Below are 27,900 nucleotides of genomic sequence, written 5' to 3'. Positions count from 1 at the left end.
AGATGCAGAAATGGCTAATTTTATACATATACATAACATTTAAAAATCCTAATTTTACTTAAATTCACGTGCTAATATTTTGGAGACATATACCATTAGAAATTGCACCATTAGTCAAACCATTCTTCAGGAACTGTACCTGATGCATAAAATAACGAACTTTGAGTTGTGAATGACCAGTGCCATTTGCAGATTATCATTATTTTTATTTAGCACACCAGTTCACATTGCAGAAAACTCTCTGAGCACATACACTGGATCCCTTTCTGCTAAAACAAAACAGATGTACTCCAAGAAAACACCTAATGTTATCAAACCACTAGCATGCATTGCATCCTTGGGTCTCGACTAGAGATAGTCTAAAGTAAATGTATATAGTGCACACTAGATTCTGTCCAGATGTTTCACTCCACAGATCTATAACTGTTTTACCATACTGGCTTCTAATGTAGCTGAAGCTGGTTTATCCCTAGTTTACTGACATCTGTGAATAACAGAATAATAAACTCAATAGACTATAATATCATAAGTCATTATTTTCTGAATGAAGTTAACATTTGACAAGATAAAAGCAAAAAAACTTTATAGGGTGGAGGCAGTCATAACAAGTTTTGAAGTGTTGATGGAAATGGAAGAATTTACCATCTACAAAATGTTCATTCTAAATCCCAGGAAGTGAGTAGAGGTAAGATTCATCTTGTCTAACTGTTAACATCTACTGCATAATTATCTACGTCTGAGCCAGTCATCTAAATTCCATTAGCCAACAGAAAGAAGTAAGTACAACTAAAACCCAAGCAACCTACTTTACTCCAAAGTAGATGTCTAAAACTGGTCTGACAAATCAACCCTTAAACTTTGTATTTCTTTCCCACTGAAATATGACTTGCTCAGATCCACAGCTAGACAAGATTGAATCCCACTCTAGGGTTCTTTCCATTGACTCCACTACATTTAAGTCACCTCTTCTAGGGGATCTTTAATATTTCCTAAATACTTCCACAAACAGAGGTGACCAAAATAGAACACAGGTGAAACGAAACATACAATTTTCCTTGTATTTTGGGGGCTCCTGGAAGCGGATTGCAGCCAGAATCAAGAAAAGCACACATGGCCAAAGTATTTCAGAGAGAGACAGGACCTGAAAAGGGAAATCAAAACATTGTCAGTATTTGGGAAAAAAAATCATTAAAATTCATATATCTTTTAATCAAAAAACATTAAATATCCACTATAGAACTGACTACTTAAGGGAAAATAAGATCATAAAAAGCAAATTATTAATTAAGACTTCTATTTAAAAACCCTTATAACTTTGCCAAATACACTGCTTTCAGAGTACAAAAGCAGTTTTCACTACTTCTATTTATAGTGTTCGCAGATATTTCCCTCCGGTGAATACAAAGTGACTCTGACAACGTGATGACAGTGACATCCAGCTTTCCCATACGTGAGCCTTCCAAGAAGCCAGCAGCATTCTGCGCCTTGCTGCAACTCCTCGCGCTCCCCTGAAGCCTGCTGTCCTGAAGCCTGCCGGGCAGTGTACCCCCTTCTCCTCCCCTGGCTCCCTGACTGCCGCCATTACACCCTTTCTTTCACCTGCAGTCACCTCTCTCCAAAAGCTGCCTTCGTCACCTCCAGCAGCAGGGCGTTGTGAGACCAAGCCAACGGGCCTGTGGCTGCCCACCACCATGCTTCTTGTTTCCCTGCCTTCCCATTTCCAGGGGCACAACGAAAATGCAACCAAGCTGGTGCACTGCAGGACTGGCAGATTTTGAATACATATCCTCTGAGAAAACTGCACATACACAATACGTGCTTGCACGTCTGCAGAGAGGCTGCAAACCCCCAAATGGATTGCACAGAGGGAAAAAAGAAACCAAAAACAATTGTCTCAATTTGCAGCTGCAAAAAGGAAGAAACTGCCATCCAGCCAGCTTTCAAAGGACTTCTAAATTCACTGATAAAAGTGCTAGGAAAATGTGAATACTGAATTCAGTAACAAACGCAGGAGAAATGACAAATTACACTAAAGATCTCACATTAGAGGCTGTTAACTTGTTTGAATCTTATTGAGGATTTTTATGTCAAAACTGTGTCAGAGTCAAATCAAATCCCACTAGCTCCAGGCAGGAGCTGAGGGTCCAGGAGCCCCATTTCAGCTGAGCCCTGGACCCAGGTGAGGCTGGTCAGGGCCATTAAGTCTTAGCAGCATCCCCAAGGCCCTGGCAGCAGCCTCCCTTCCCTGGTAGGTTCATCCCCACACCTCCCATCTGGGATCGGAGAGGCCTTGCTGTGGAGTGGTGCCATTGCTACAGGGTATCAGTGGGCTGTTTTGGAGGGGTGCAGGTACAGCAGATGTGGAAAGGGATACTGCAGAAGAGACTTGAAGGAGGTGTCACGAGGCTGCCTATGAGGGGCTGGAAAGGGTCAAGGCTGCCCCTGTAGACATACACTACCACCACTTCCCTCACCAAAGCCAGTGGCTGGCAAGGGGATGGAGGGGAAGGTCCCACAGAAAGCCCAGGCAGGGGTTCAGGGCTGTAGGAGACCAGAGCTCAGGGGGGTTTGTAGGGACAAGGCCCTGGACAGCTGCAGGCTGTCCCTGGCAGTTACCTCAGGGCTTGAGGAGGCTCAAGCTGGTGGTCAGGGCATAGCACGAGTCAGCTGCTCCCTAAAGGGCACAGAGCCAAAGGGGGTGACAGGGCAGCAGGGTCCCCATCACGCAGGACCTCTCCTACAGTACCCCAGCAAGGCAAGTGGGCTGGTCCACAGCAGTCAGGTTCAACAGAGAGCCTGGATCTCCAGGTAAGTCTTCAATGATGAGACAAGGCTAAGATCAAGTCAGGAAGCTAAACTGCAGGCCAGGGTCAGACACAGCCCTGAAATCACCAGCACAGACCACATGAGGGCACAACTGAGCCAGAGACGACACTCAGAAGGCCCCAGACTGGGTTTAAATAGGGGCAGGGCTGGGTGTGTGGCTGGAGGCCCCAAGTGAGGCTATTCCAGGCCATTAAGACCTATCCAGTGCCCTCAGGGCCCTGACACCTGTGAGCAGGTAGCTGTAGGTGTATTTAGCTATTCACTTGATAATGCCCTCTAGATAGGATAGAGCTTCTTATCATCTGCCCTTCTTTGCACCTACTCATCTTTCTGTAAACTAGAGAAACCACCTGGGATTCTACATCATGGGGACCACCTCTGGGGAACTAGTGGACTAAACAAAGTCTTCTGATTTCAAGCCTGCGGTTCTGTTCTCTATCCATCCTATTGCACTGGACTTTTACTAGGGGCTTCCTTTACCTCTTGCAAGCAGACCAAGCATAAATAAAGATGTTGGAAGTCTGGTTGGCTCAATAGCTTCTAAGTCCATTGCACAATATCCAGAATCATACTTGTGAGTGTTGGGCACTAAAATAACTGTGCCAGCTCTTTGCTCTTTCAGTACAACCAGCACAAAACACAAGGTCATGTAAATAAAACCATGGTGAGGAGCCACCCCAGCTGATTCCAGGCAGCTCTACTTCTGAAAGTTCAGGACTGGACTCATGGCCAAAACAAGTCACGGATTGTCACCTACCGATCAAAAAACCTTGAGATTCTTGGTTATATTTAATAAGTACTCATGATAAGGGAAGAACAAGAATGTTTTTACATACTGGCTCAGTCACCAGTATCCAAACTGTTAATAAAAAAGCTACTCTTATTGCATAGAGCTAAATCTAGGCCTTAACAAAAAAGACATGAATTTGGAGCAGCATTTCACTAGGACACTTGTTGGTGGGAGTACCTCTTTGGTCAAGGAAATCTAACACATTATTCATAATTAGTAAGAGGGTTTCAAGCAAAAAATGCAGGGGATTAAATATGCTGGTAAGAGGGATTTATTTGTGCTACAAAGCAGAGAAAGGATAGACTCAAAAACTTTTCATCATTACAAAGGCCTTCCCAGAGGGACGGAACAGATGCTAAAAATGTCTCTGGAGAAGTAGACCTAGGATCAAAAACATCACACCATCTTATCACTAAAATTGAGGAAGAGCATGCTACTAGCACTGTGGGACACTTCTGAGCTTGTACAAACAGTTTTATAGGAGTTATGGTATCTGAAAAATTCTACTTGCTTACCACAACAGAAAAGCAGAAAACATATTGTGTTTCCCATTAACTGAGACAAAACAAAACCCTGCTAATGGAGAAACAAATTTTTCATCAATTCAGAATAAGGCAAGCTTCTGACTTCAAAATCTAGATTAGTTCACTCAGCCAATTATAGAAATACCCTCCTTCTGGACCTTCTTGTTTCTTACGTTTCCCCTATTAGGCTGCATTAAGGACCAGTCATTCATATTTAAGATAGCTGTGAAATTAATTGGACTTCCACCACTGACACTCCCTTTGGTATACCATAGCAGGTCACCAGAGGCTCACTCCTGCAGCTTTCATGGGGTGTGATATAGCACTTGGCCTAAAACTTTGAGTGCTATTTTTCCTGTACATTTCCATGGACTTTGGATGCAGCCAAGGAAGTTCATTTATCTCAGGTACACTCTGGTGTATCTATAAAATTCAAGGTTTAATAAATATATCACATACATGACTGGAGAATATCAGTGAGCCAAGCAAGTATAGGCCTATTAGAGTAACTTCTGTTGTTTAGAAGGTTTTTGGAAAACAAATAATTTCCTCATTTTCCATTTATCTCCAGAATTTCAGTATGCATTAATGGCTTATCAGAGGTAGACTTCTCAGTCTAACATGCTTATGCCTTTCTTAGAGTACCATGAGTCTGGATGTTGATAATAACAATTGCAGAGAGCCTAGGAATATTAATAAATAATCCCATTCTCCACATTGCTGTAATCTGCTCCAGCTGTCCTTACTACCATCTCAACCACTGCCTGGCTAGCAACAGCAGCAACCATGCAGCTGATGCTTGGACATGAGTGAGTCTGAAATAGTTGGGTTTTTTTTCTCAGCCCCCAAAAGAACCTTTAGCAGCCCTGTCCTTTGGTAAGATAATGATTTGTTTAGACGAATAAAGCAAACCCCACTCAGCTGGCTTCTAGCAGAGCAGGTGATAACAGAGAAATTTGAGGTAAGTACAAGAACTGAGAAAGCAGCTGTGCAGGCAGCAACAACAGGTCAGGCTGAGGTGGAAATAGGTTGGAGGACTCAATGAACCATCAGCATGCTGCAGACATTAAGCAAGCAAAATTGATCTTATTGAGCAAGTTATTCCTCGTAAAGGCAGGAAGTAATGCTGCTGTACAAGGCATACGCATGTTCAAATAGGAAAGGCACCAACAGAAGAAGGTGCAAAGAAAGGGCATTTGAAAGATGGCAGCCCTTGTGCAGCTGCTTTGCCCGGGCACTGAGCGGAACTGGGGTCTGACAGCTCACGCCATTGTGGTGAGTTGCATCTGGGAAGAATGGTGAATTTGGTAAGGGAGCTTTAGGACTGATAAAAGCTGACAACTTTGTAACCATTCACTGTTGGGGTTTGGGTTTTTTTTGCACTGATGCAAAAATATACATATGCTAAACAGAGAGCACGCAGAAGTAAGCAACTTTTAGGGCTGTTTATATCTCTTAAAGTGTGAAAGAAAGGAGTGTGAACTGTAAAGGACAGAAGCAGGGCAAAGATGACGCTCTGTGCAGGGGCAGATGAAGAGCAAGAATTATACCAGCATTTTCTCTCATGCTTAATGTTATTCCAAAATGAAAATAATTAATAATAGTAACTTTTTCTAAAAGGCATAGTTTTAGGATAGGCTATGTTTCTGTTTTCTCCTAATAGCAGTATTAGCAACTACACACTCCAAGCATTTCACATGATTATAATCCCAATTCTCCTCTAAATTAGGGTACCAGAACATGAGAATTTGGGAATCACATTTCATCCTTTACCTAGCTGCAAATTTTGATGGTAATAAATACTATGTAAAGAATAGTTAAGAAATGCAGTGATAGAAAACTTAAGTAATACAGTTGCCTGGTAGTATCTATCTTCTGAGCTTCCAGAATCTGTAGTTCAGAAGCAAAAGTTTCTGAAAACTAAGGAATGAGGAGGTATCTTCTACACACCTGCAATGTGAAACTCTGACTGATGTCCAAACGTACATGTTATCCTGTCTGCCTTTGAACCATGTTAATAAGAGGTGCTGTTGCCTGTCTGAATTTCAGTCAAAACACCTACTCTTTACAAAACACTTAGGTCTTTCACAGCCCCTTTACCCTTGGCTGTGATACTAACTAAAGTCATGACACATTATTAGTTCAACAGGCAACACTTGTCTTCTAGCCCTAACTGCTGATAAATAACCATGAGAAGACAATTGCCTTCTACAGATAGATCTATGCAATGTAGTACAGAACTGAAGCACATAATATCTTTCAGGAGACGCTCCTCTCTTCGATTCACAATTTGCAAGGGTCTGAACTACCCTTTGCATAGGTGGACGATCCACCTGGATTTCTCCTTGCGTAACTGCAATTGGAGTGCCTTCATGGCTCAGTGTTTGTACAATGAGCACATAAGGAGGTTTTGCAAATTCCCCAGGGCAACTCGTGGCTCTGGACACGCAGAATTAAGTTTGCTTTGGATCATTCATTATAATTCCTGGTTTGGGGAAGTCTGCATCTCAGTGAGCTCTCAGTTCAGAAAAGCTACCAATTAGGCAAACTTAAAACTTACAAGAGTGACGATTTTGTCCTTCAAAAACATATAAGCGGGAAAACAGACAGAGCAAGAAGATAATTAGATCAGCATGGAGGGGAACAGGAGATACTGAGAAGCCACTTAATGCACACCAATTGAAGTACAAGGAACAGGGAGCATACAGAAGTGTTTAGGAATGGAGAATAATATAACCAACAGTATCCCTCATCCAAACATGTCTTTCATATTAAAACACATCACTTGAAAACATTTGGAGAAGAAATTCTCTCTCTAAATCACAATTTTATTTAAGTGAAATATGTATGTTTATTTAATTGAGGTAACCCTACCTGAAGCAGCCAACATGCCTCATTGCAAATCCCCAGATCATCACAGAGAAGGGAAATCAATGAGAAACTATTAATTGCAGTGACATTTTTTTCCTGCAAAAATGTCACCTCACTTGAGAAAATTCGCTTCTTTCTATCTTAAATTAAAAAAATCACTTCAATCACAGTAAAAGTGAACAATGACATCTCATCTCATATTTGAGTATTATTTTAATTTTGACTGCTGTTGAAGTAGCTGCCACATTCTTCTGCATATTGGAGTTTGAAAGGTTAAATTGGGCTTTGTAGAGTGGATAAAAAAGGAATTTTAGAAATGTATACAATTTTAATATACAATCCTTGCATTCCCCATATCTAGATTTTGATCACAATTGTGCAGGCTTTCTTACATTACCAATGAGTACCTGTAATGTGAAGAAAATTTATTTTCATCCTCATCACTGCTACAAGCACTGGTAGTATCTAATGATAATGAAAAGATAAGCTGTGGCTCTTAAAAAATTTTATGAGATTTCCTATCTCATTTGCAAGTTGGGGAGCATTGCTGTATTCAGCCATTTTAGGGTTAAAACACACTGTTGTTCTCTACTCAAGTTTTCAACAATTAGGAGACCAAGGGCAAAACAAGAACCACTTGCAGCCAGACTATCTTTAACAATCTGCAGTGAAAAGGGAAAAATGATAGATACATTCTTTCCAACAGATATTAAAAGAAGATTTAAAATATTCCTTTTTTTTATCATTTCCAAAAACTCACCGGTTGTCTCACACGGCATAGCCAATTCTTCCAAAACAGAGCCTTGAACTGGTGTACAGCATGCCCCATATTGTCTTTTCTTTCCTTCATCCACTTGCAGAGTGGCTTCTTAAGGACTTTCTAACTCAGAATCATCTCACCAAGCAGTATGGACGTATTATTCAGCTGCTGATTAATTCCAGCACTAGACAATAGTGCAAGAGATTTGCTTGCTTGCTGAGAAATGATGAGATTATGTTTCTGCCTCTTGTTTTGCATTTGTTGAGGAATCTCATCTTTCCATTTGCTTCTCAGTGCAACGAACAGTAAGGGGATGGGTTTGTATAAATGCCTTCAGGGTGCTTTACTGCGCAGTATCTATTCTGGACATGTTTCTGCTTTTCTGGTATAAAAATGAATGCAAACAACAGGAAAAAAAGAATATGTAACACACATTTGTCTTTTTCCAGAATCTGGTGACTTTCTGTCACTGCAGTGTTAATGTCATTTTGCATGCATCTCCTTAGATTTTTGAAAAAAAGAATAGTAGGAAAATAAGTACACTGTTTAACCACGCAGCCCTATAAATGTCTGTATACTTCTATAACACCCTTGTAAGCACAGATCTAGCACTGTGGTGGTGCCCTCCATTGTACCACCATATGACTGTTTAATTTTATCTTATAAAGTGTGTGTGTTTGACATTTCATTCTCCTTTTTCAGTGTACATTACCTATATAAAGGTGGAATATTCCAACGAGTCAGAAAACTGTATTACTTAATTGCCACATGCCACCCAGGATGGAAATCAGTCTTCCAGCATTTCCTTCAGCAAAGAGGAGGGAGGGCAATTCCTGGAGCTGTGCAGGTGGATGTGTAGGAGGGGAGCCTGCACAGACCCGTGGCAGCAGGGCCACCTGAAGACACAGCAGGTGTCTGGCGGTGCAGAGCTGTGCTGTTTTACTGGGGAGTGAGGATGACTGCCCTACCGATCAGGAATGCCACCTTGAGCAGAGGAGTAAACTTTATGCATGTTTTGTTCAAATGAATTGCCTCAGATAGATGGAATCTGATCCGCAAAAGCTCTCTCTTTGGTCAATGGAGACACATAACACAGCCATTATAGAAGGTGATTCAAACCAACTGTAATCTGAATCATGAATCACACATACACACACATTAGGACAGAGCGATGCCTGAACGAATATTCTTTATTTCTCATTATTGCTGAGTAAATTGCATCATTACACTTTCTGCAAAATATATTACTATTGAATGAAAGATACACCTTAACATTCACAGCTATTTTTCCATATTAAGAGTAAAATCCAAAAAAATGTCAAAACTTTTTGGATACAGATGTCACCAGTGAGGAATCCGACTGCCACTAGATTTGAGCTGAGGCAGGAATCTAAAAAATTAGTAAGTCTGATACTTCTGCAATGAGCAACTGCACATCTGTACATCCACTGATCTCTGCCTGTTTCCACGGGATGAGGCTCAGATGGTATCTTATGTCCAGTGCCTAAGCTTCCCTTTCCCAAGCTTTGGATTTGGGTCACCCAGCAGCAGTTTTTGGCCCTCCAGAGCATGTGGTGAAGCTTAGTTACTCCACTTCATGTTAAACTGACTGATTAATCTGTTAAAATCTTTGTATTTGAAATGGCGCAAATTTCTGTTTTGATTTCTACATTTTCCATGGATTCAAGGAGTAGAGAAAAAACAGATTATACCTATATAATTATACCTATATGAATTTATAAATATTTACATACTGGTAAAAAACCCCTCCCAGCAAAGCAGAAATCATAGATGCAGTCATGGCAGAATATGACTAGTTGAACACCTTTATTCGTCAAATATTATGTGATTTCCTTTTATTTTCTCTGCTTTGTAACTGGAAAATGACTAAAGTAATCATTTAGCTTTAAATAGAAATGCAGAAGTCCTCAGGATGTACTAAAAAGCTAAGTAGTTCAGTGTTTACCTGAATGATGTTAAGCATGTTTGTACCTCTAAGGCAGGATTAATTAAGTTATGTATGAAGGTGGGTCTATTGAGCACATTTTCTGTCTTCCATTAACCTCTATTTCCCACTCCACTCCTCTGCCGTGGTACTGGCAAAGCACACGCCTCCAGCAGTCATCAAGCACGTCACCATCATTCTGCTTCCTCCAGTGCTGAAGAGCATTCCCCGTGCTGTGCACATGTCCCCCATGTCTCACCTCTCCCATCGTCCCCCTGCTCTGGGGCTCTACTCTTGGCATGGCCGGTGGTGGCAGAGTGCATCTGGGCAAACAACCCAAAAGGAAGAACATACCTCACCAAGGAGCTCCACTTCACAGCAGGCACTTGCATAAAGGATGTTTCTGCGTCTAGTCGAGCAATGCTAAAATCCCTGCTATTTCAGAGTACACACAGTAATTTTGCTCACCAGGAGCAAAAGTGAAAATCTGAGACAGCAGAGATGAAAATTCTGTGCACAGTTGAAGTATGCATTTTTAAACAAATATTTGTCAATAATTGAATATTGTGAATACGTGTGTGGGTTCACACAGCCACTTTGGAGAGCTGGGGAGCAGAATCTATGGTGTGTGATTTGTAGGAAATGATAAACTAATCGGTCAGCATAATAAATTACAAGCAGTTACTTAGCAAAGCAACTGATACAGAACACAGTTCCTGACTAGTATGTAAGCTAAAACAGCTCACATAAGCTGTTCGCCAAATTATTTTGAACAAGTAATTCTGCAAAATCTCTGCTCATCCAACTGTGTGATGTGCATAATTTATTATGCTCTATATAATTACATACTCATAAATGTTGCATTCCATTTTTTAATGCTAAACAGCTTTTCATGGATACAGAAACAACTACTTTGTATGCAATTAGTATTTAGTACTAACGAACTACTGACTCCTCATTTTACTATATAGGACACCCAATAGACAAACACCTTTCACCAGCAAGTTCTGTTAACTTCATTTGCCTCATAGGTCATTGTCCTCTCCTAAACAAATTAATTCTTGCCTGGTACAGTGATCTATAGTAGTAGACTTGTTTTTTCTAGAACAAAATTTATTAAAATAAAAGATGCCTCATAAATATTCAACCAAGAACAATCCCTGCAGTGGCATTCTGGGAAATTACTTCTGAAACAGGATGTATGAGCTTGATTGTGTTATTTGCAATGTTATAGAAATATGAGAAACATGAAATCAACCCACCACCCCCTGCCCCCCCGCAACAAACCATTGGCACAAAAGAGATGATAATATTAAAAATTACGCACATAGGCAGGAAAAGCAAATTAGTATTGAATATTTTTGGGAAGCTGCGTCAGCTATATTGCTGCCATTCTGGAAGCTCTTTTGAGTGATCTAGGTTTCCTCAGTACAGTGTCAAGCAGTACCCTGTGCAAGTACCAGCCTTGAATAGCAAGTTTGTTTAGGAGTTGCACGTACAAAGAGCTTAAAAAGGTTCAAACGCAGCACAGTTGCTGGTAGCCTAAATAAACTACTTGCTTTTAGGGCTCCTTAACAGAGTGGCTGTAGTCAACAGCAACATCTTGAATGTTGCAGAGAAAATTAGAAGGTCTTATATCTCATCACATGCTCCCCTCAGTGCTTCCAGAATGGAAAAAGAATTATACTGAGAAGCAGATCTCCAAGTGAGGACAAGACAGAGTGACTTGCCCTTTTCTGCTTCTGCTTAGCTTTATCAGGCTTTGTCTAGGTTTTAACTTAAAAGTTTACTATTAAAAGTATGCAAGATATCCAAAACCACGGCGGCAGAAGAGGCAGAGAACCTTCTGCCAGCATCCATCTTTTGTTTTAGAACTTGACTGCTTTATAATACGATACCACCAACACACCACGTCTAGCCTACAGTTTTAATAAAGGCTAATTGGAGTAGGTTGGCAAGCACATTCAAAGAAACATAGTTTTATATGTTAAATAGGTTAAAGCCCAGGAGCCAAAAATACTGTTTGGTAGACAGGAATGCAGTCGAATCATGTAAGAATATGGCTGGGAATCTGGTAAACGAGCATATTTTCCTACCACCACCCACAATTTCTTTCACAAGGTTACTGTGTGATCACAAGGCTTTCCTTTTAACATTATTAGGAGTACTACTTGTAAACATTTACTTGGCACAGACCTGTTCTGCAGACAAAGTGCCTGCTGGATGACATCAATTAGTAGTATCTTTCCTGGGAGACACTTCCTGTGTGCAAAGTTAGGATATGATGAAAAATGTTAGTTGTGGGCAAGGTCAAATAATAGGGTTGATTAAAATGGAGCTCTGCATTAAATACACAAAACAGACCCAATCTCACAAGGAGGCCAGTGATTTGTTTGAGCTTCTAGGCAGCTCTAGGAATTTTATTCTTCTAATATGACAGACTGATAATAAACTGAAAATTTTCTCAGAGTTACAAGCTCAGTGCCGACAAGAAGCGTCTGGAATCAGGTTTCTGTGTCTGTGTGAAACCGGCTCTGTCTGTCCTTTTCTGCTGCTGCGTTTTGTTTGTAGACTGAGCAAAAGCATTGCTCCTGTCAGCATTACTCTTTCTTCTATTATTGTACCATAGAGTTTCAGATCTAGTGTTGCTCTGCTCAGTGATCTCCTTTCTCTTCAGACAGAAGACTTTTTTAACTGTAATTTAATTCATACTCTGGAGTATAATATTAAATGGTTATTATTTTAGAAAGAGAAAGCATGTGTTTAAGTCACTCCAACTTAAAGACTGAGAAACTTTCAAGGAAAGCAAATCTCAACATCTTGTAGCAGACCATAACACTGCCATCAAATCACACCACTGTGCTTTTTTGTATTTGGTTATTGCATGAAGATCCAATGCCCAAGGCTCAGTTTGCTGCTCGCAGTACTGGGCACTGCGTTCAGAACAGAACTGACTACTGATGGGCAAATTTAAAGACATTCACTCTTTAGTTTCTTTCACCTAGCTTGTCAGTGGAAATGAAACACATCTCTGATTCAACTGTATAAATATTTTATTTAGGAATATCTTGAGATTCAGCAGGACTTGAGAAGAAAATCCAGCTCTGTTACATAATGCACTGAAAATCCTTTGCAAGAACTTAGGAAGAATGTTAAAAAAATATATTGCATACTACATGTGTATATTTTCAAGAAATACTGAAATTACTGAATTATTTTGCTCGTTTTTTGAAGGACTGATAACAACATTTCTACTCCAAGCATTTTTGGCAATAGGTCATTCCAAAATGCTCCTTTTCAGGATTTCTCATACCTCCCATTAAAGAAAATCTTCCTCTGAAGTACATCAAGATGCCAAAAATAAAAATCCACTGAAGTCACCAATCAAGTTACTGCACATTCTCAGTCTCTTGCAAACGTGAAACAAATGTGTTCTAGCCTATCTATCTTCATTGTGGTCTCAACCATTTCTTTAACAAAAAGTAGGAACAGGCCAGAAGAACACCGTGAATGACAGAACAAACCATTGGTAGAAACCACCATTTTCTCCCTTCATACTTCTATCCTAGTCATATCTTCTACCTTCCTTTGCTTGTGTCCCTTCTGATCCCTGTAAACTGATTCTGTAGTGTACTGCTAGGTGTGGGGTGGCATAAACAAAAGCGAGCCTTTGATTTGAAATTGAGGTTTCTGGGGTTTGCAGGATTTGTAGATCTACCAGGAGTCACTGCAATATGTAATATCAAACGTATATGTAATATCACATACGCCTTTAAAAATATCACCACTTCAAATCCTGATTCATGTTATGCAGCCTACATATGCTGCTTTTCTATGTGACACAGAAATAATGTGAATGGCTAATATTAAAGAACTGATTTGCACATAAAAGCCTGTTAAATATTTTGCCATTCTTTATGGATGCCTTTGTAAAACCTACAGGAAGGTAACTTCACTGCCGGATGCACACAGCTGAGTCATTTCTTTATCTCTCTGTCCAGTTGCAGTCACAAGGGAAAATACAATTGTTCTTATCACGGTAACATTCTGGCAAGTTTCCTCTGAAGCTAAGAAAAAGATTTTATTGCAACTAAGATGTGTTGATAGAGCACCCTCTTGCATTAGGAATAGAGCATTACAGGATGTTGACCAGTGGAAAACAGCAGGATACTTGCTCTCCTTTGAATTCTAATTTTAAGTTATCATACACCCCTTTACTCCGTCCATTAGGAAGCGCAGAATAAAAACATTTTTGCAGAAAGAAAAGTACAATGTCCTAAGGAACAATGGGAAGGAGAAAGGACATATTGGCGAAAAGTGAATGGCTGAAGTCTTCCAGGGGTTTCTGCTAGGTTCTTGTGTATTGATTTAACAGAATAGTTGCATCACTCCATGAATGCTTGAACCTTAGCTCCAACTCGGCCAGGCCACAATGCTAGTTATATTTCAGCAAGTAGTACGTAAGAGCTTTCACATTAGTTATCACAATAGAAGTGCGTACTTTATATGACTGTAAATACAAAAGCTTTGTAGTTTCAATTGTCAGTTCACACTATTAAATGATTTAAGAGCTTTTTCTTTTTAACCAGTTTCCAGATTCTTGCTGTCCTTTCTTTAAAAAGACAAATCACACCATTTCAAATTCATATCTCCAGAACTGCAGTAATACGCTTCCCCAAAGCCTCACAGAGCCACATTAGGTGTTTCTTTGTTTTCTTGAGAAAGTATTTTTTCTCCTCTTTAAGTAATTCACAGTAAGTATTTCTTTTACAACAGCAAACTGTCTGCTCCAAACCCATACTGGTCAACTCGGTATAAGCTTTTCTTCAGCCTGGAATGCAGCATGTTGCTTCTTAAGTGATCTTCTTTTTATCTCCTTGCTACTGTTCTGGGAACAGGAGGTTGCAGAGCAAGGATGTGCTTTGTTGCATGTTTCCCAAGGGACCTCACAGGGCTTTGTGCAATGCCCAGGCAAGCACTAGGCATAGTTAAGTACAGATTTTTTATTTTGTTGGGATTATTTTTTTCAAATAAAGAAGGAACAGTTCAAACAAAATGTGGAGCCATTCCCACCTGACTCCTTCCCTTAAGCTTAGGGAAAAAAAGGCTTTCTCTGAAAACTTACATTCATTGTACATCCTGAGCATAAGTGAGAAAATGTGTTTTTAAAATTAGAGGAAGACTAAACTAGTAAATTTTTAACTTCAATATTTTTATCTTTTTATCTGTTCTCCAGTTGAAAATTCATCAAATTTAAGGAGATTAATCCTCATTGGCAGCTTCCTATTCACAAGAGTTATCCCTTCCTTTTTCAATGTTTTCATCACATTGCTTCCAGTTTCTGCCACTTCTTGGTGAACGTGCCTACTACTATACCACTCCCTCTTAGGTCTAACTCTTATGCTTGTTTACAGGGTGCTGCAGACTACAATCCTCAAAAAGAAAATCTCATTTAGCTTGATCAATGACAGCTGTTCTGAGAGTTTATTCAGGCCTTCCCAACCTGTGACTCCTGCTAGGACTAGACCATCCACTGCTGTAGAAAAAGAGATAAACGCATTTTTCTTTAGCTGACCACATATTTCTATTCAAACCACAGCAGCAAAGCAGCAATGAGTATGATTTAAAAAAAACCCCAAACACTAGGCAAATGGTAGTGGAAAAATTGCAGAAACGGTTTTGATGGCATGTACAATCAAAAGGTATTCTCCAGTTGGGAACCATTGCAACAGTGAGTGTTATGTCCTGAAGACACAGAGATGAAAACCAATTTAAAAAGAAACAAAGTAGAAGTAAAAAAAAAATGAACTACCATAATGCAGTCCTGTGAACATGCTGTGCATCTCCTGAACGCCTTTGGTTCCTCTTCAGTAAGCAGGAGCCTTGGTTTAGCAAAAGATTTCAAGTTCTTCAACACAAAATTACTTAAGGCATAAATGTTTCCTGGGTATTGATTCAATTGTATACTTAAAATGGGATATGAACAACCTTGTTGGAGCAATACCTAGAAGTACAGATATTCAACAGCTCAGTGTCAAGTCCTTAATGCTTAGAAAATTCAGTCCCACACTTTGCAGTTTCATGAAATTTTATTATATGAAAATAGTATTGTTTATTTGTCAAAGTTTGCAAAAAATAAACTGCAATCACTTTAAGTTTTCTTTACCAGTGAAGCAACAAAGACAATTATAATTTATATAATTTTTTATAACACCAAGAAAGGGATTAGCATTCTTAAGTTAATTTTGATTTGGTGTTTTGCAAGTACTTGGCAATAAAGTTTTATTTTCTTCCTAGTTTTTCTTTTACAGCAGGCATAAATAAAGCTTTTTCATATATTATAGCAGGCTTGTCCTTCACAACAAATCCATTTTCCAGTTCACAGAAGAGTGAGTCTTATACCCAGCCACGCATAACTAACCAAAACTTAACTGAAGTCCAGTCAGCACATTCAGTTCCCAAAGCACAGTGACATAAATGATTAACTTCCACAGACACACGGAATGCTGTAAGGTATTCTGAGGCAAAAGACCTTTAATGCGCAGAAGTCATGACCATGACTTCAGCTGTGCAAAAGCCTTCTGCTTCTACAAAACAAAGATGGATATTTCATACTTTTCCAAGACTTTTCTTAATGAAATATCCCACTAACTTCTGCGGTCTCTGCTGGTACTCCACAAGTACATCATGTGAGCTACTAATCTGATCCCCTTCAAGCCGATTCAGAAGGGTGACACACACCACGGCAGCTAGAAATTAGAAGACAGCATTAGTTAGGAATTACAGTCCAAAAGCATAAACATTTGAATGAACAGCTAGGAGATTAGAAATATGCGAGAAAACAAACCCCAAAAAAGGGTGCACAGTACCATAACATGCTAGGGGACTAGCATGCTGTGGACAATACAAAAAAAAGTTAGAAATAGTTTAAAAGGCAACTAATCACTACATTAATAAAGCAAGAGCTCTTAGGCAGCTGCAAATACTTATTGTTATATCATGATTCTTACGTTTTTCTGGATAGGAATTATATTTCACAAGTACTCAGGACTTGACTGGTAGGAAGTGATCAGAGACACTGTTCTAACAGATGCAGTTGCAGCCCTCCACTATCTACCTTATCCCCAACTCAAATCCCTGTGCTGCAGATGCCATCCCTCAGGAACCAGCAGATGAGCTGTTCGACATTCGTGGATGGGGAGCACTGCAGGTACATGAGGATCTCATGGGTCATCTCAGGCTCATCTGCTGCCTTTTGGTAATAAGAGCCCCAAAGGTAAAATCCCTCCTTTCACTCAAGCTGAGCTCTACCATCACTCTTCTGTATTTGGGGTTTCTGCTAGTGACAATTTGCAGACCACAAGCAGTAATACACATTACAGACCCACAAAGTAGAGACAGCAAAAAGGACCAGGCTCCCTAATGGCTCAGTAAGAGCATGGGTTGGGTTTTTAATCACACTCAAGTCAGTAAGAACTGAGGATGTTTGATGTAACTGTTGGCCTTTTTGCTTATTTTTCTTCATTTCGTCCTTGAGTTTAAGGAAGTTTGAGAAACACCAGTGTTTTAAATTGGCAAATTCCTTGCCAAGGTAAATCAGAGACTGTAGTTAACATGGTAAGTAGCAAGGCACTCTATTACATCATTTGTAATTGCTGATTTTTTTTTCTAATCTTTACTGAAAATTAGTTAGCTTGTGTAAAAAAAATCAAAAACTCGTTTTATTATTAGGAATGGTTTATTCATGCTGCTACTAAAAATCGTCAACTGTTAAGAATTAAAGCCATGTCAACACAAAATGCTTATATTTTCAATTTGATATGAAAGTATAGAAAATGGTTATAGCTTTATGTATATGAGAATCACCTGGTTGCTTAAATTAATCAGTTGCTTCCTGTAAACTTCAAAAACTAACTGAAGAAAACAAATTAATGCTACAGGGTAATTAGGTACTTTAATGATTTATGTGCTTGCCATGGGCTAGAATAGCAAATGACAGAACTAAACTGTGTGAGAACTATGTGAGGAAGTTTGCATAAGTTGTGAATACATACGACACAAATCAAACAACCATAGCAATAAAACTATAACCAGACATGTTTTTTTTAATACGCAGAAAGCACGTTAACACCTCATTCGCAGTTTTTACCACTAACGCCCTGCAATGAAGAAAACTTCCTATAGCTTGAATAAAGTGACTTTAAGTTAGTTTACCTTTGACACCGCTGAGGTTACACATTGCAGCAAATACAGACGACTCCATCTCTATGTTTCTTACGCCAGAATCATAAGCTTCCTTCAAATATTGCAGTTTCTCTTCTTCATTATATAAGCAGATTGCACCATCCAACCTGCCCTGTCCTACAAAGTCATTTTGTAGAAATTTTCAGAGTGATGAAGTCAGAAAACAAATTCAGTTTCTAGAGCACCCAATTATTGCAGTTTACCCTACACAGTGTCCAGCTTTTACTACTGCTCTATTTTCATGTGCAAGACAAACAGGACAAACAGATTCTTAGCTGCTGCTAGAGCTTCTACATATTTCTTGTATTTTTTACAATGTGAATCACGGTAATTTAATTGGTCTTCTCCAGCTTAAATTCTCAAATTCATAAATGAGAAAATGTAAGTAGTAGTTTCCTGCATGTGTGGCATGCGTCAAAATTCAGCAACAAACTTTAAGCTGTATGGAAGTGCTGCATTTTTTCTATGTTTAATCATTGTTTAGAAAAACTGCCAGCCCTGAAAATGTTTTCCTGATGCTACCTTAAAAGGATGAACATTTTATTATTCACAGACTCTCTAAGGTAAGAGATGAAGCGTCTCTTAAACTAACTAGCTAACACTATTATAATTTTTGGAGAAAATTAATTTTATTCAAATTATTCAAGAATAAGACCTACAGATAAAACAGCAGCAGGTTATATACAGTGAAGTTAAGTTACAGTGTTTTACCCAGCATCTTTTTGTTTTCAGGAAGTGTACTCCTAAATTAATGCCCTTGAGCCTGTTCTCAGTTTTTGCTGTATGAGTTGAAAACATTCCTGACACTTTTAGCGTAGCTTGCACCTGTAATTGGTGTCTGAGGAGACAGATACACAAACTGACAGTGTCTGCTTCTGACCAATCTTGAGCACTATTATGAAGACCATGTGTTCCCCTCTGCATTGCACCCTTTGTCACCTATTCAGTAACAGCTAGAGAAAGGAGTATCAGGTGCCATCTACACTCTGTTCTCGCAAGATTTGAAAGACATTTGTGAACAGATTTGGGAGATGAGAAAAGCACCTGAATGTCTACATGTTTATCCAAAGTAAGCCTTGGAGGTTTGCCCCTCCTACGTAGCAACATTGATACAACTCAGCAAAATATTGTCTTCAGTTGTCTGATCACTGCTGTGCTCAAAATGCACACAGGAAACAAGTTCCAACACTTCTTTTAGAAAATATTTACTTTAGGTACTTAACCAGTGCAAAAAAAGAACCAGCCCTAAAACAGCCACAAATAATTCTCACTCCTCTAAACTTCTAGGATGCCTCAGTAAATCACAGTAATTTTGTGACAAACGTACCTAGCTGACAAATATGTGAAACATGTATAGTAGACTACCTGTACTTCAGAGGACCTATTAGAGTGGACCTATTAGAGCTGGAGGGAAATAAGCTTCCTCAAAATTAGAAGTTCAATACAGCAAACTGCTAAGCACAATGCTTGATTTTACGTATACGAAAAACAGGTTAATTACAGTTGACAAAGTAGGGAATGCGTTCTGTTCAGCAAACTGGAACCTTAATGTTAAAATATTATTCAATATTTATCTATTTCTGCTTACCTATACACTTCTGTTAGTCTGTCGTCAGCCTTACCTTCATAGAAATCCAAAGTGCACATAGTGTTTCCAATGACTGTATTGAATTGACCAATTTCTTCACTGCACTGCATCAGTTCCTTAGCTAGCTGTTCATCTAGGTTTGTACTGCGAGTTACAGTCTTTCCCAGAATAACCTGTTCAAACTGAGGTTTGAAGGTGGCATCTACAGACTGCCTAGTTATAACCACTGAGCCTGGCTCCAGACCTGCAGTAAAAAGAAACAGATACAGCTTCACAATGTAGTTAACGCTTTGTTTCCATACACATAAAACGTACATCTTGACCCTTCTTTTAAAGGTGGCAATTTTGCCCCTGAATTCACCAAGAGAATTTTTTGTGCATGCCTAGCTGCTTCAGCTTATTATTACAAATAGTTTCTGAAAGAATGTAATTTTTGCTTTTTCACTATATATTCTTTCTTATCTAATACTTTTCATACAGGACAGGAATGTCCTTCTCCTCACATTGTCAGACCTCTTAAGTGTATTTTCTCTATTCAGAGGCAGATACTGCCTTTTCTTTCAAAATTACGGAAGCAAAATGATTCATCTCCTGAGGAAAACTATTCTGACCATCAATAACTTACTTGCAGAGAGATGCTTTACTCTCCTACAAAGATGCTTTGGTTTGAAGAAAAAAAGAAATCAAGAGGGGAAATACCTATTCCACCAGAGGTGCCAATGCGAATAATGGTTATGTTGGAACACTTGGCATGATACAACAGTTTGATCAGCTCATGCAACATGATTGAAATAGAAGGAATGCCCATACCGTGCTGAAATGAAAGCAGAAATTAATATTCAGCATTCACATAGACAATGCAAAATATACATGGTAGAAGGAGCTGGACAATATCTCCTTCCATTTTTTCCAAATGTCATCTAACTCACTCCCACAAAAACTCTAACCTATGGGCCTACTGACCGCTACTGCCGGTAAACAGAAAGACTCCCACTGGCTTTGGTAGACTACTGAAGAAGAACGGTATTTATAAAAATCATTAATTATAAAATATTTACACTCTCAAAAGTATAGGCAGTGTCCTTTCCTAATAGCTGACAAATGCACTTCATCACAGAAACTTTCTTAAACACAAGAAAAACCCCACTCTGATTTTTTAACAACCTGAAGCGCTACTGAATAGTTCAGCTAAATTTTTTCAAAGCACAGACATTGCGGTTTAGTCACAAAGTTCAGCAAATATAAGTCCACCTTAACTTGCATGATAATGCGATAATTACAACTCAAAAGAAAGGGTGCAGAATGATACTACAGTTATGCAATTGCAACTGAAGTATGTAATCATATCTACAAATTAAAGGTGTGAAGTTTTAAAAGGCATACATGAGTTGGCAGCACAAGTCCCACAGAATGCTATTCTTAAGCTATGTGAGCACATTTGACAATGCCACTGCAGACACTCAGCTCTGGATGTGATACAGCCATTTTTCCAATACCCCACATGCATCGAGTGACACTTTTCCCCCATTATTCAGGATACAGAACAGGGACGAGGCGACAGTAGGTCTGCTCAAAAAATTTATAAGGCCATTCCTGCAACACTTCAGTGGGACACTGAGGAAAGAGGAGGCAAGAGAGGAATGAAGGTCTCAGAGATTTGCCCTCTTACAAGGGCTAAAGAGGAATTCTTAATTAGCTGACTGCACTATTTTGAGTATGGCTGATATAAACATAAAAACCTGACTCAGCCTGTTGAGCGTTTAAACGTGCATTCACATTTTCTACTTTGAACAGCACCATTTAACTGTCCCCCATATCTGATTAAGTGAGGTACTTACACTGACTGACAAAACAGGTCCCACTTTGTACATTGCGTAGCGGTCAGTTCCCGCACAGATGTTAGGGTAGTCACAACCAGGGCTCCCAAGTCCCAGTTCTTCAGCTATGTAGGCGATAAAAGCTTTCATCCGTGAAGGGCTTCCTCCAACACATACAAACTGGGATGGACAGTATTCAACAAAACAAAATCAATTTAATGATTCAGTATCTCAAAGAACATGCAAAGATCAACATGAGGATGCAAACACCTTCAGTTAACACAAAGCTATTTCCAGATGTGGTTCTTCTCATAATCATTCTAAAAGGCCATGAAGAAAAATTATGGGAAAAAAAAAGCCCTTCTATATAGCACTGAAATGCCTTCATCCTGTTTAAACTAGTAAAAGAGAGATATTGGCTGGAAGGCCCGTCAAAAGGGAGTTCTACCTACATAGAGACTGCAGCATTTGCCTTTTTACTGGATGACAAGAGATAGTCAGAAACAATTATCCCAAATCAATTTGCTTGATATTGAAAGTGACAAGAACCCACAAAATCTTATTCCCTTTCCATTCATTCCTCAATTGGTGGTATGCTGACACAGGTAGTCTTATTTTGAAGACAGCTACACTTCCACCTTCTGCAGAAAAGCTTAGGCTTGCTGAACAAAATGAAGCGTCTTACCTTTACATCTCCAAACAATGCCGGAAAATCATGGGTACCAGTCCCAAGAGCAAAATGGTACAGGATGTCTTCTTTCATTTTCTCCAGGTGAGGGTTGCAGAGATGGATAAAATTCTCTCTGCCAGGACAGCAGCATTGTGAAACATATAGAGTATGAAACATCGAACAGATGCTAATGTTGCAAAGTCAAGCAGTAAAAGTTGGGAAATGCCACACCTAAGTATGCCTGCACTATCTTATTTTGGTTCCTCTTGCATTACATTAAGGAAATCCTAAATTTCCTGACCACCTTACATCTCGTAATAAATCACATATGATATTTAACACTCCATTCATTGCACAGGATGAAATTGCTGAAGAAAAGCCCAGATGGTAGGGTGCATTTGCAACAGTGCAACCTTTACTTTAAACAATACTAAAGTTGTGAACCAGAGTGGGTCTTCATGGTGAGCAGAACAATGGGAGCAGGACCAGGGACTATTCAATAGATCACTTTACTACATAGACAAGCTATAGCAAAGCTGAAAAGCAAACCTGACCTCTGTGTTTTGACTGACTCTCCTAGCCACCTGAGAGGGGTGGGAAGATTTGGGCTCTATAGACAGGCCCAAAGGGGATTTCTGGCAATTTGACTCACTGTAACTGTGTCATCCAGCCAGGAGGAAAAAACTCCCCAGCATGAACTCTGCACAAGAGTAGAGAGGATCTCAAATAGGAGAGGAAAGAGGCAAACGGAAATCTGAAGCTAAGAGAAAACCACGGAAGAGGAAAAAAAAATGCAAGAAAAAAGGAAAGAGAGGAAGAGGTAAAAACAATTCACCACTTCTTAAGTTGCTTCCTGTAAGGCAGTGAATCAGCTTAAAAGAAAAAAAATATTACCGAAGGACCAGGAAACGACAAGGCAAGGAGGGAAAACTGAACTGCTTAGCATGTGGGATCACCTTCATGGAAAATTTGGTAGTGGACTAAGCAAGCTGAATGATTCATAAAACGTCTGCCTTCTGTGCTTGATGTTTTAAGTTCAGCTGAAACAGGTAGGAAAGACTAGTCAACAATCACAAGCTTAAGCAAAATACTGGCCAATACTTCAAAGTACTTTCTGAGAGATGAAATCAAGCAATAAATAGCTTCCAGCCACAAGAAGATGACTTAATAGCTTAATGAAGGCTCACTGCAGTCACAGCATGGCTCAGCAAATTCAGACTGCTTTGTCAGAGGAGACAAACAAAAGAGTTTGCCTGGAATTTATGTGAAAAATTGTTAAGACTTTTCAGGAACAACTCTGAAGCCTAAACATAGGTGTTTAGCACTACTTCAGATGTTTTACATTTTTTGTCTGTCTTCTAGTGCCTCTCCAGAAAGGCAGTGCTTTTCTGTAGGTCCTATGTCTTATCTGTCAATCCTGTGCAGGATGTGTTCGTTACCTTAAGGAGCCTGAAGTGGCCTAGATGGCCATACTGAGGTCACTGAACTGTTCCTCAGAAAGTAAAGAAAATAGTTACAGCCCCAATATTCTGAGTATAACAATTGCTCCTGGTCTTGAAATCCTCTCTCCAATGTCACTAACTATCCAGCAGCAGCTGCACAACCAAAGAAAGAGGTATCATCCCAGTCCACCCCATTCATCCCTGCCCACCACAGATGACCACCTTCAGCAACTGAAAAAGCAACACCCCAACAAAGGGTGTGGTTCGTTCGCCCCTTCAGTAGTAATTCCTTTCCATCTCCCACGTGCCCCATTTGCCTCTCTTCATACAAATCCCGCCCGAGGTAGAACCAAAGGTTTTGGTTGCCTTTGTTCTTCCCTCTGAGAGACCTGTTTGGGAGAAATAAAGAGCAGGTTTATGGCTCTTCAGAAAGGCGCAGACAGCCCAGGAGTTTGCCAGCTCACACGAGCAGAATTCCCAGGCTGCCTCCTCTGAATTATTCCTGTTTGGTTTTGTGGGACTCTGTACCCACATTTAATGGGTCACTCACAAATGCAGATCAAACAGCTGGCTGTGCTGATGTTTATTGGAATGGCTTTTACATACAAATAGGATATGATTTGAAATTACTTTACAATTTGTTCTCAGGCAAGCAAAAAATATTTCCTTCTTTATGAGAATACCAGCAATAGAAGCTTCTCTCCAGGAAATAAATTGGGAAAAGGCGAGGCCTCTATTAAAAGTACAGGGAAACTGATGTGGTATGTGGTGCCGCCACCACCACTGTGCTCATGCCTGGCCTAAATACAGCTTCCTTCCTCAGCAGTGACTGTATTTCACCTTTTTCATCTCACACCCTACCAGCAACACTCTTCAACCCACCATCTCACTGCAACTATGGGCTGTTACTAGCTTGTACTGGTTACCTGCCCATCCAGATCTAGTTGCAGACTTGGACCTTGGGGTAAAATGGTCAACAGAAGTAAGCATATTACTATGTGTACATAGGACCAATGCCATGGATTTACAGTAGAGGCAAAGTTTGCCTGATAAAAATCTTTGGCCTGTAACTCTAAAAAGCAGACAATTTATTCCCCTCACACTGTTGTAAAGCACCTACAACTTCTGCAGGTTTAAGCAAAACAGGAATATCTGAGGACTAAACATGCATGTATGGTTTTACTAAAATAAGCTTAAAGTAAGGATTAGAGAAACAGATTTAAATATTGGTTCAGACTCTCGAAGCAGGTAGGTCTGGCCACATGCAGCAACCAAAGTCAATATTTCAACAGCTCGCGGGACTAAAAAAATAAATAAATAAAAACATCACCTATGCTTGGACAAATTCACTGTTGTGATAAATTAAAATTGCTAAGCAGCAAAGCCCTCGGTGTAGGTCTGGTTAAAGCAGATAAAGACTCCATTTGTCAAAACAGCTTCTACTAGATACCTGATGTTATAATCAATATTTGTATCATAAACTTTATCTTAAAGTAAATGACTGTGTAATGAGTTTGGGGAGGAAGGTAAGTGTAAACTTCGACACGATAATTAATTTTTGAATCTTACTTTGAAGACTGTTCATCATCAGTTTTCTTCTCATTTGAGACACCAGGAGCCATGTATGCTTATACCTAGAATTATATTTTAAAAAATATATATAAGTGCATCAGAATAGTCCCATCTGTAAAGCTAGCATCATTAATAGTGATAGAAACTTTCTATATAGATGATACTGTCATGCATATTAAACCCTCAAAATAACCCAGCCACACTACTGCTTTTATAACTGTAGCAAAATGAGCACCTCCAATTTTTTATGGCCAAGCATCACCACTTTCAAACCACTGAAGCCCACACTAACCCTTTGCTAACGTAACCCCCATCTCACCACTATTTCTGTTCTGTGGTATAAGCCACACCTGGCTCACGGGCCAGAGAGAGGGAAGTCTCATAGCTGACTAACTAATCCTCTTTCTCCTATACCTCCCACAGTGACAGTGGCTGCTGAACTAGCTTTAGCCCCCTTTCACCTCTGGCTCCAGAAGGTCTCCAAAGCTCATCTCTAACTGTGATATGCCTGAAACCTGAGTCCAGGATGCATCATACTCATAAAATCCTCTTCATTAAACTCTTCCTACTGACCTTAAGAGCATTTCTATCTATCTGCCCCAGCCTAAGGGCGAGGAAGACTAAATGAAACATGACTCCAAAAAGTCAGAGCGCTCTAGTTGATCATCCATCTTGAATATCTTTTTTCCTAATCCATTACCCTAACCTATACCAAAAAAATTCTCCTTTCTGCATTCTCCTTTACATTTAAATAGGCAAATGTATCACTGGGGGGCTTTGGTACTGATACGATGACAGAATTATAATTATAGAATGATTCATTTGTCATTATTTTCAGAACTGACTAAGGCTACGTGCCAAAGTTGGGACTTTCTGGGAATGCCCTTACAGGAAGTATTGAATCACATAGTTTTGTTCTACCCTCCCTTTCAAAGAGCCTGACAGTGCACAGATTACAATAGAGGCAGGACTGTAATCCTTAAAAAACCCGGGATTACACTACAAGGAAATAGAAAGAAATCAGTCTTGCAACAGAACTACATAACATATGAATTTTGAAAGAACTGAAGAACCAAACTAAATAAACCTTTTAACAGTGCCTGTTAAAAGCCACTGAATAACAGAAATGTATTTAAAATTTACAAGGACGATTAGTTTTCTCCATTTAAAATACTAACATTTATTAAATAGACCTAAACTTCACATGTCCTGGATGTACTAAACATGTACTAGAATCTATGCTCAAGGAGGTAAAGTATAAAAATCGCATTTAGAATCAATTATGCATCTTTATGGTCATATTATTAGAGCCAATTACTACAAGGTATCGCCATTATACCACGTACATTATGGAAAAAATGCATCATCTTTTCCAAGAAAACTACAGTGCCATGAGTCCTAATAACAAAGAGTTAGAAGATAAGAAGAAACAGCAAAGTGATTTTTATGTACCTAGACGATAAATGGCTGCAAATAAACCGAGGATATTCATTCAGCTGCTGTGCACAGTATTAAGCAACCACATAATTTTTAACAGTGTTCTTGGTTCTGTGATCCTCTAAGTAATGATGTACTTCAAAAAACCAAGAACAAAGTTCTGGCAGTCCAAAGGTCCAGAATACCCTCTCCAACGGCACCGAAGTGAAGACGCCTTGTCAGGACCAGAAGAAGGGAGAAAGCAGAAAGCAGTTTTCCCATGGCAGACCCTTCTGGCAATCAGGTAGTAGCTGATGGGCAGCCAATTAATATAAAGCCACAAAATTCTCACATTGCCTAATCAAACGGAAAGTTTTATAGTCATGTCAAAAGTTTCAGCAGCCTTCCTCAGCCAAAGTTAAAACTGATGGTCAAGAACAACGTGCTTACAGGAGGACTCAGCTCAAGAAAGGGCAGGGCCCGCTTTAACATGTGTGCAAAACCTCTGACCAATGTTTTAAAACCATGAAGAATCCTTTAGCATTACTAGCTCTCTTATTTTTTTTCTTTTTGCCTCCTCTTTTTTCTTTTTTTTTTTTTTTTTTTTTTAAGAAAAACCTCAGTTAATAGTATCTTTCAGGGAAAGCTCTAGTTTGGTGTTGATCCATCATCAGAAAACCTGAAGTCATTGCAGAATTGCTTTTTAAGCTGTGGCTTCCCTCTTGCGACCACACCGGCAGTCACAGCTCACTCACGATGCACATCACTGCCAGGCGACTCCCTCGGCTCCGCAGCAGCTCCCATGGGAGCAGCTCCCACCGGCCTCAGCCCGGACACGGCGGCACTACCCACGCACCCACCCGACCAGCCCTCCGCGGCCGCGGCCCTTCCCGCAGCCCACGATGAGCGCTCCCCCCGTTTCCCCACCCGGCTGCACCCACCCTTCTGCCTACCCCCCCGCAAGGGTTTCACCGCCCGGCGACCGGGGGTGCCATGCCGGGAGGCGCTGCGGGCACCCCGCCACCGACAGAGGACCGCGGGCTGCAGGGCGCCCCCTCCCCCCGCCTTGTGCCGCCGCGCCTCGCCCCGCACGTGCCGTGCGGCGGGCGGGGCTCGTCTCTCACCTGGGGCGGCGGGAACCGGGGAGAGCCTCTCGCTGCACCCGGGCGGGCTGCGGGGCGCGCCGGCCGAGCCGCCTCCCGGCTGCGGCGAGCGGGCGGGCGGGCACCGCCCCGCCCCGGGCGCGGTTAACTCCCTGAGCGCCGACGGCCTGGCCGACCCGGGCGGGAGCGCCGCTGCCATCGCCCGCTGCTCCCGGGGCCGCGGCGGCGGGGCCTGCGGGGCTGTTTGGTGGGGACGGCGGGCAGCCATGGGGGATGCGGCGGGTGGGGGAGGGAAGCGACAGCAGCGCGCCTCGCCTGCTGCAAGGGCGGGT

General features: G+C 40.5%; 2 protein-coding genes across 2 annotated transcripts in view; both read right to left on the bottom strand.

Moving 5' to 3' along the window:
* The window catches only part of ABCA13 (ATP binding cassette subfamily A member 13), a 209,456-nt gene extending 201,616 nt beyond the window's left edge, over positions 1-7,840 (bottom strand). Inside the window, exons 1-2 of the mRNA XM_068396499.1 lie at positions 7,772-7,840; positions 1,048-1,141 (exon numbers count right to left, since the gene is read on the bottom strand). Of these exons, the coding sequence (XP_068252600.1) occupies positions 1,048-1,141; positions 7,772-7,840 (163 nt within the window). The remainder of the gene's footprint in view (positions 1-1,047; positions 1,142-7,771) is intronic.
* Positions 7,841-15,931: 8,091 nt separating this feature from the next.
* Positions 15,932-27,642, bottom strand: UPP1 (uridine phosphorylase 1). Its single transcript, XM_068396871.1, has 8 exons — positions 27,590-27,642; positions 25,047-25,111; positions 22,051-22,168; positions 21,387-21,545; positions 20,248-20,362; positions 19,583-19,792; positions 17,931-18,077; positions 15,932-16,465 (listed from the first exon to the last, which is right to left on the bottom strand). The coding sequence occupies exons 2-8, from the start codon at positions 25,097-25,099 to the stop codon at positions 16,326-16,328; spliced, it is 942 nt and encodes a 313-aa protein (XP_068252972.1). The 5' UTR covers positions 25,100-25,111; positions 27,590-27,642; the 3' UTR covers positions 15,932-16,325.
* Between the last annotated feature and the right edge of the window lie 258 nt (positions 27,643-27,900).

This window comes from Nyctibius grandis, chromosome 3 (assembly GCF_013368605.1).
Source record: "Nyctibius grandis isolate bNycGra1 chromosome 3, bNycGra1.pri, whole genome shotgun sequence".
NCBI lineage: Eukaryota > Metazoa > Chordata > Aves > Nyctibiiformes > Nyctibiidae > Nyctibius > Nyctibius grandis.
The sequence above is the reverse complement of the archived record's forward strand: the minus strand, read 5'-3'. Positions and strand labels throughout refer to the sequence as shown.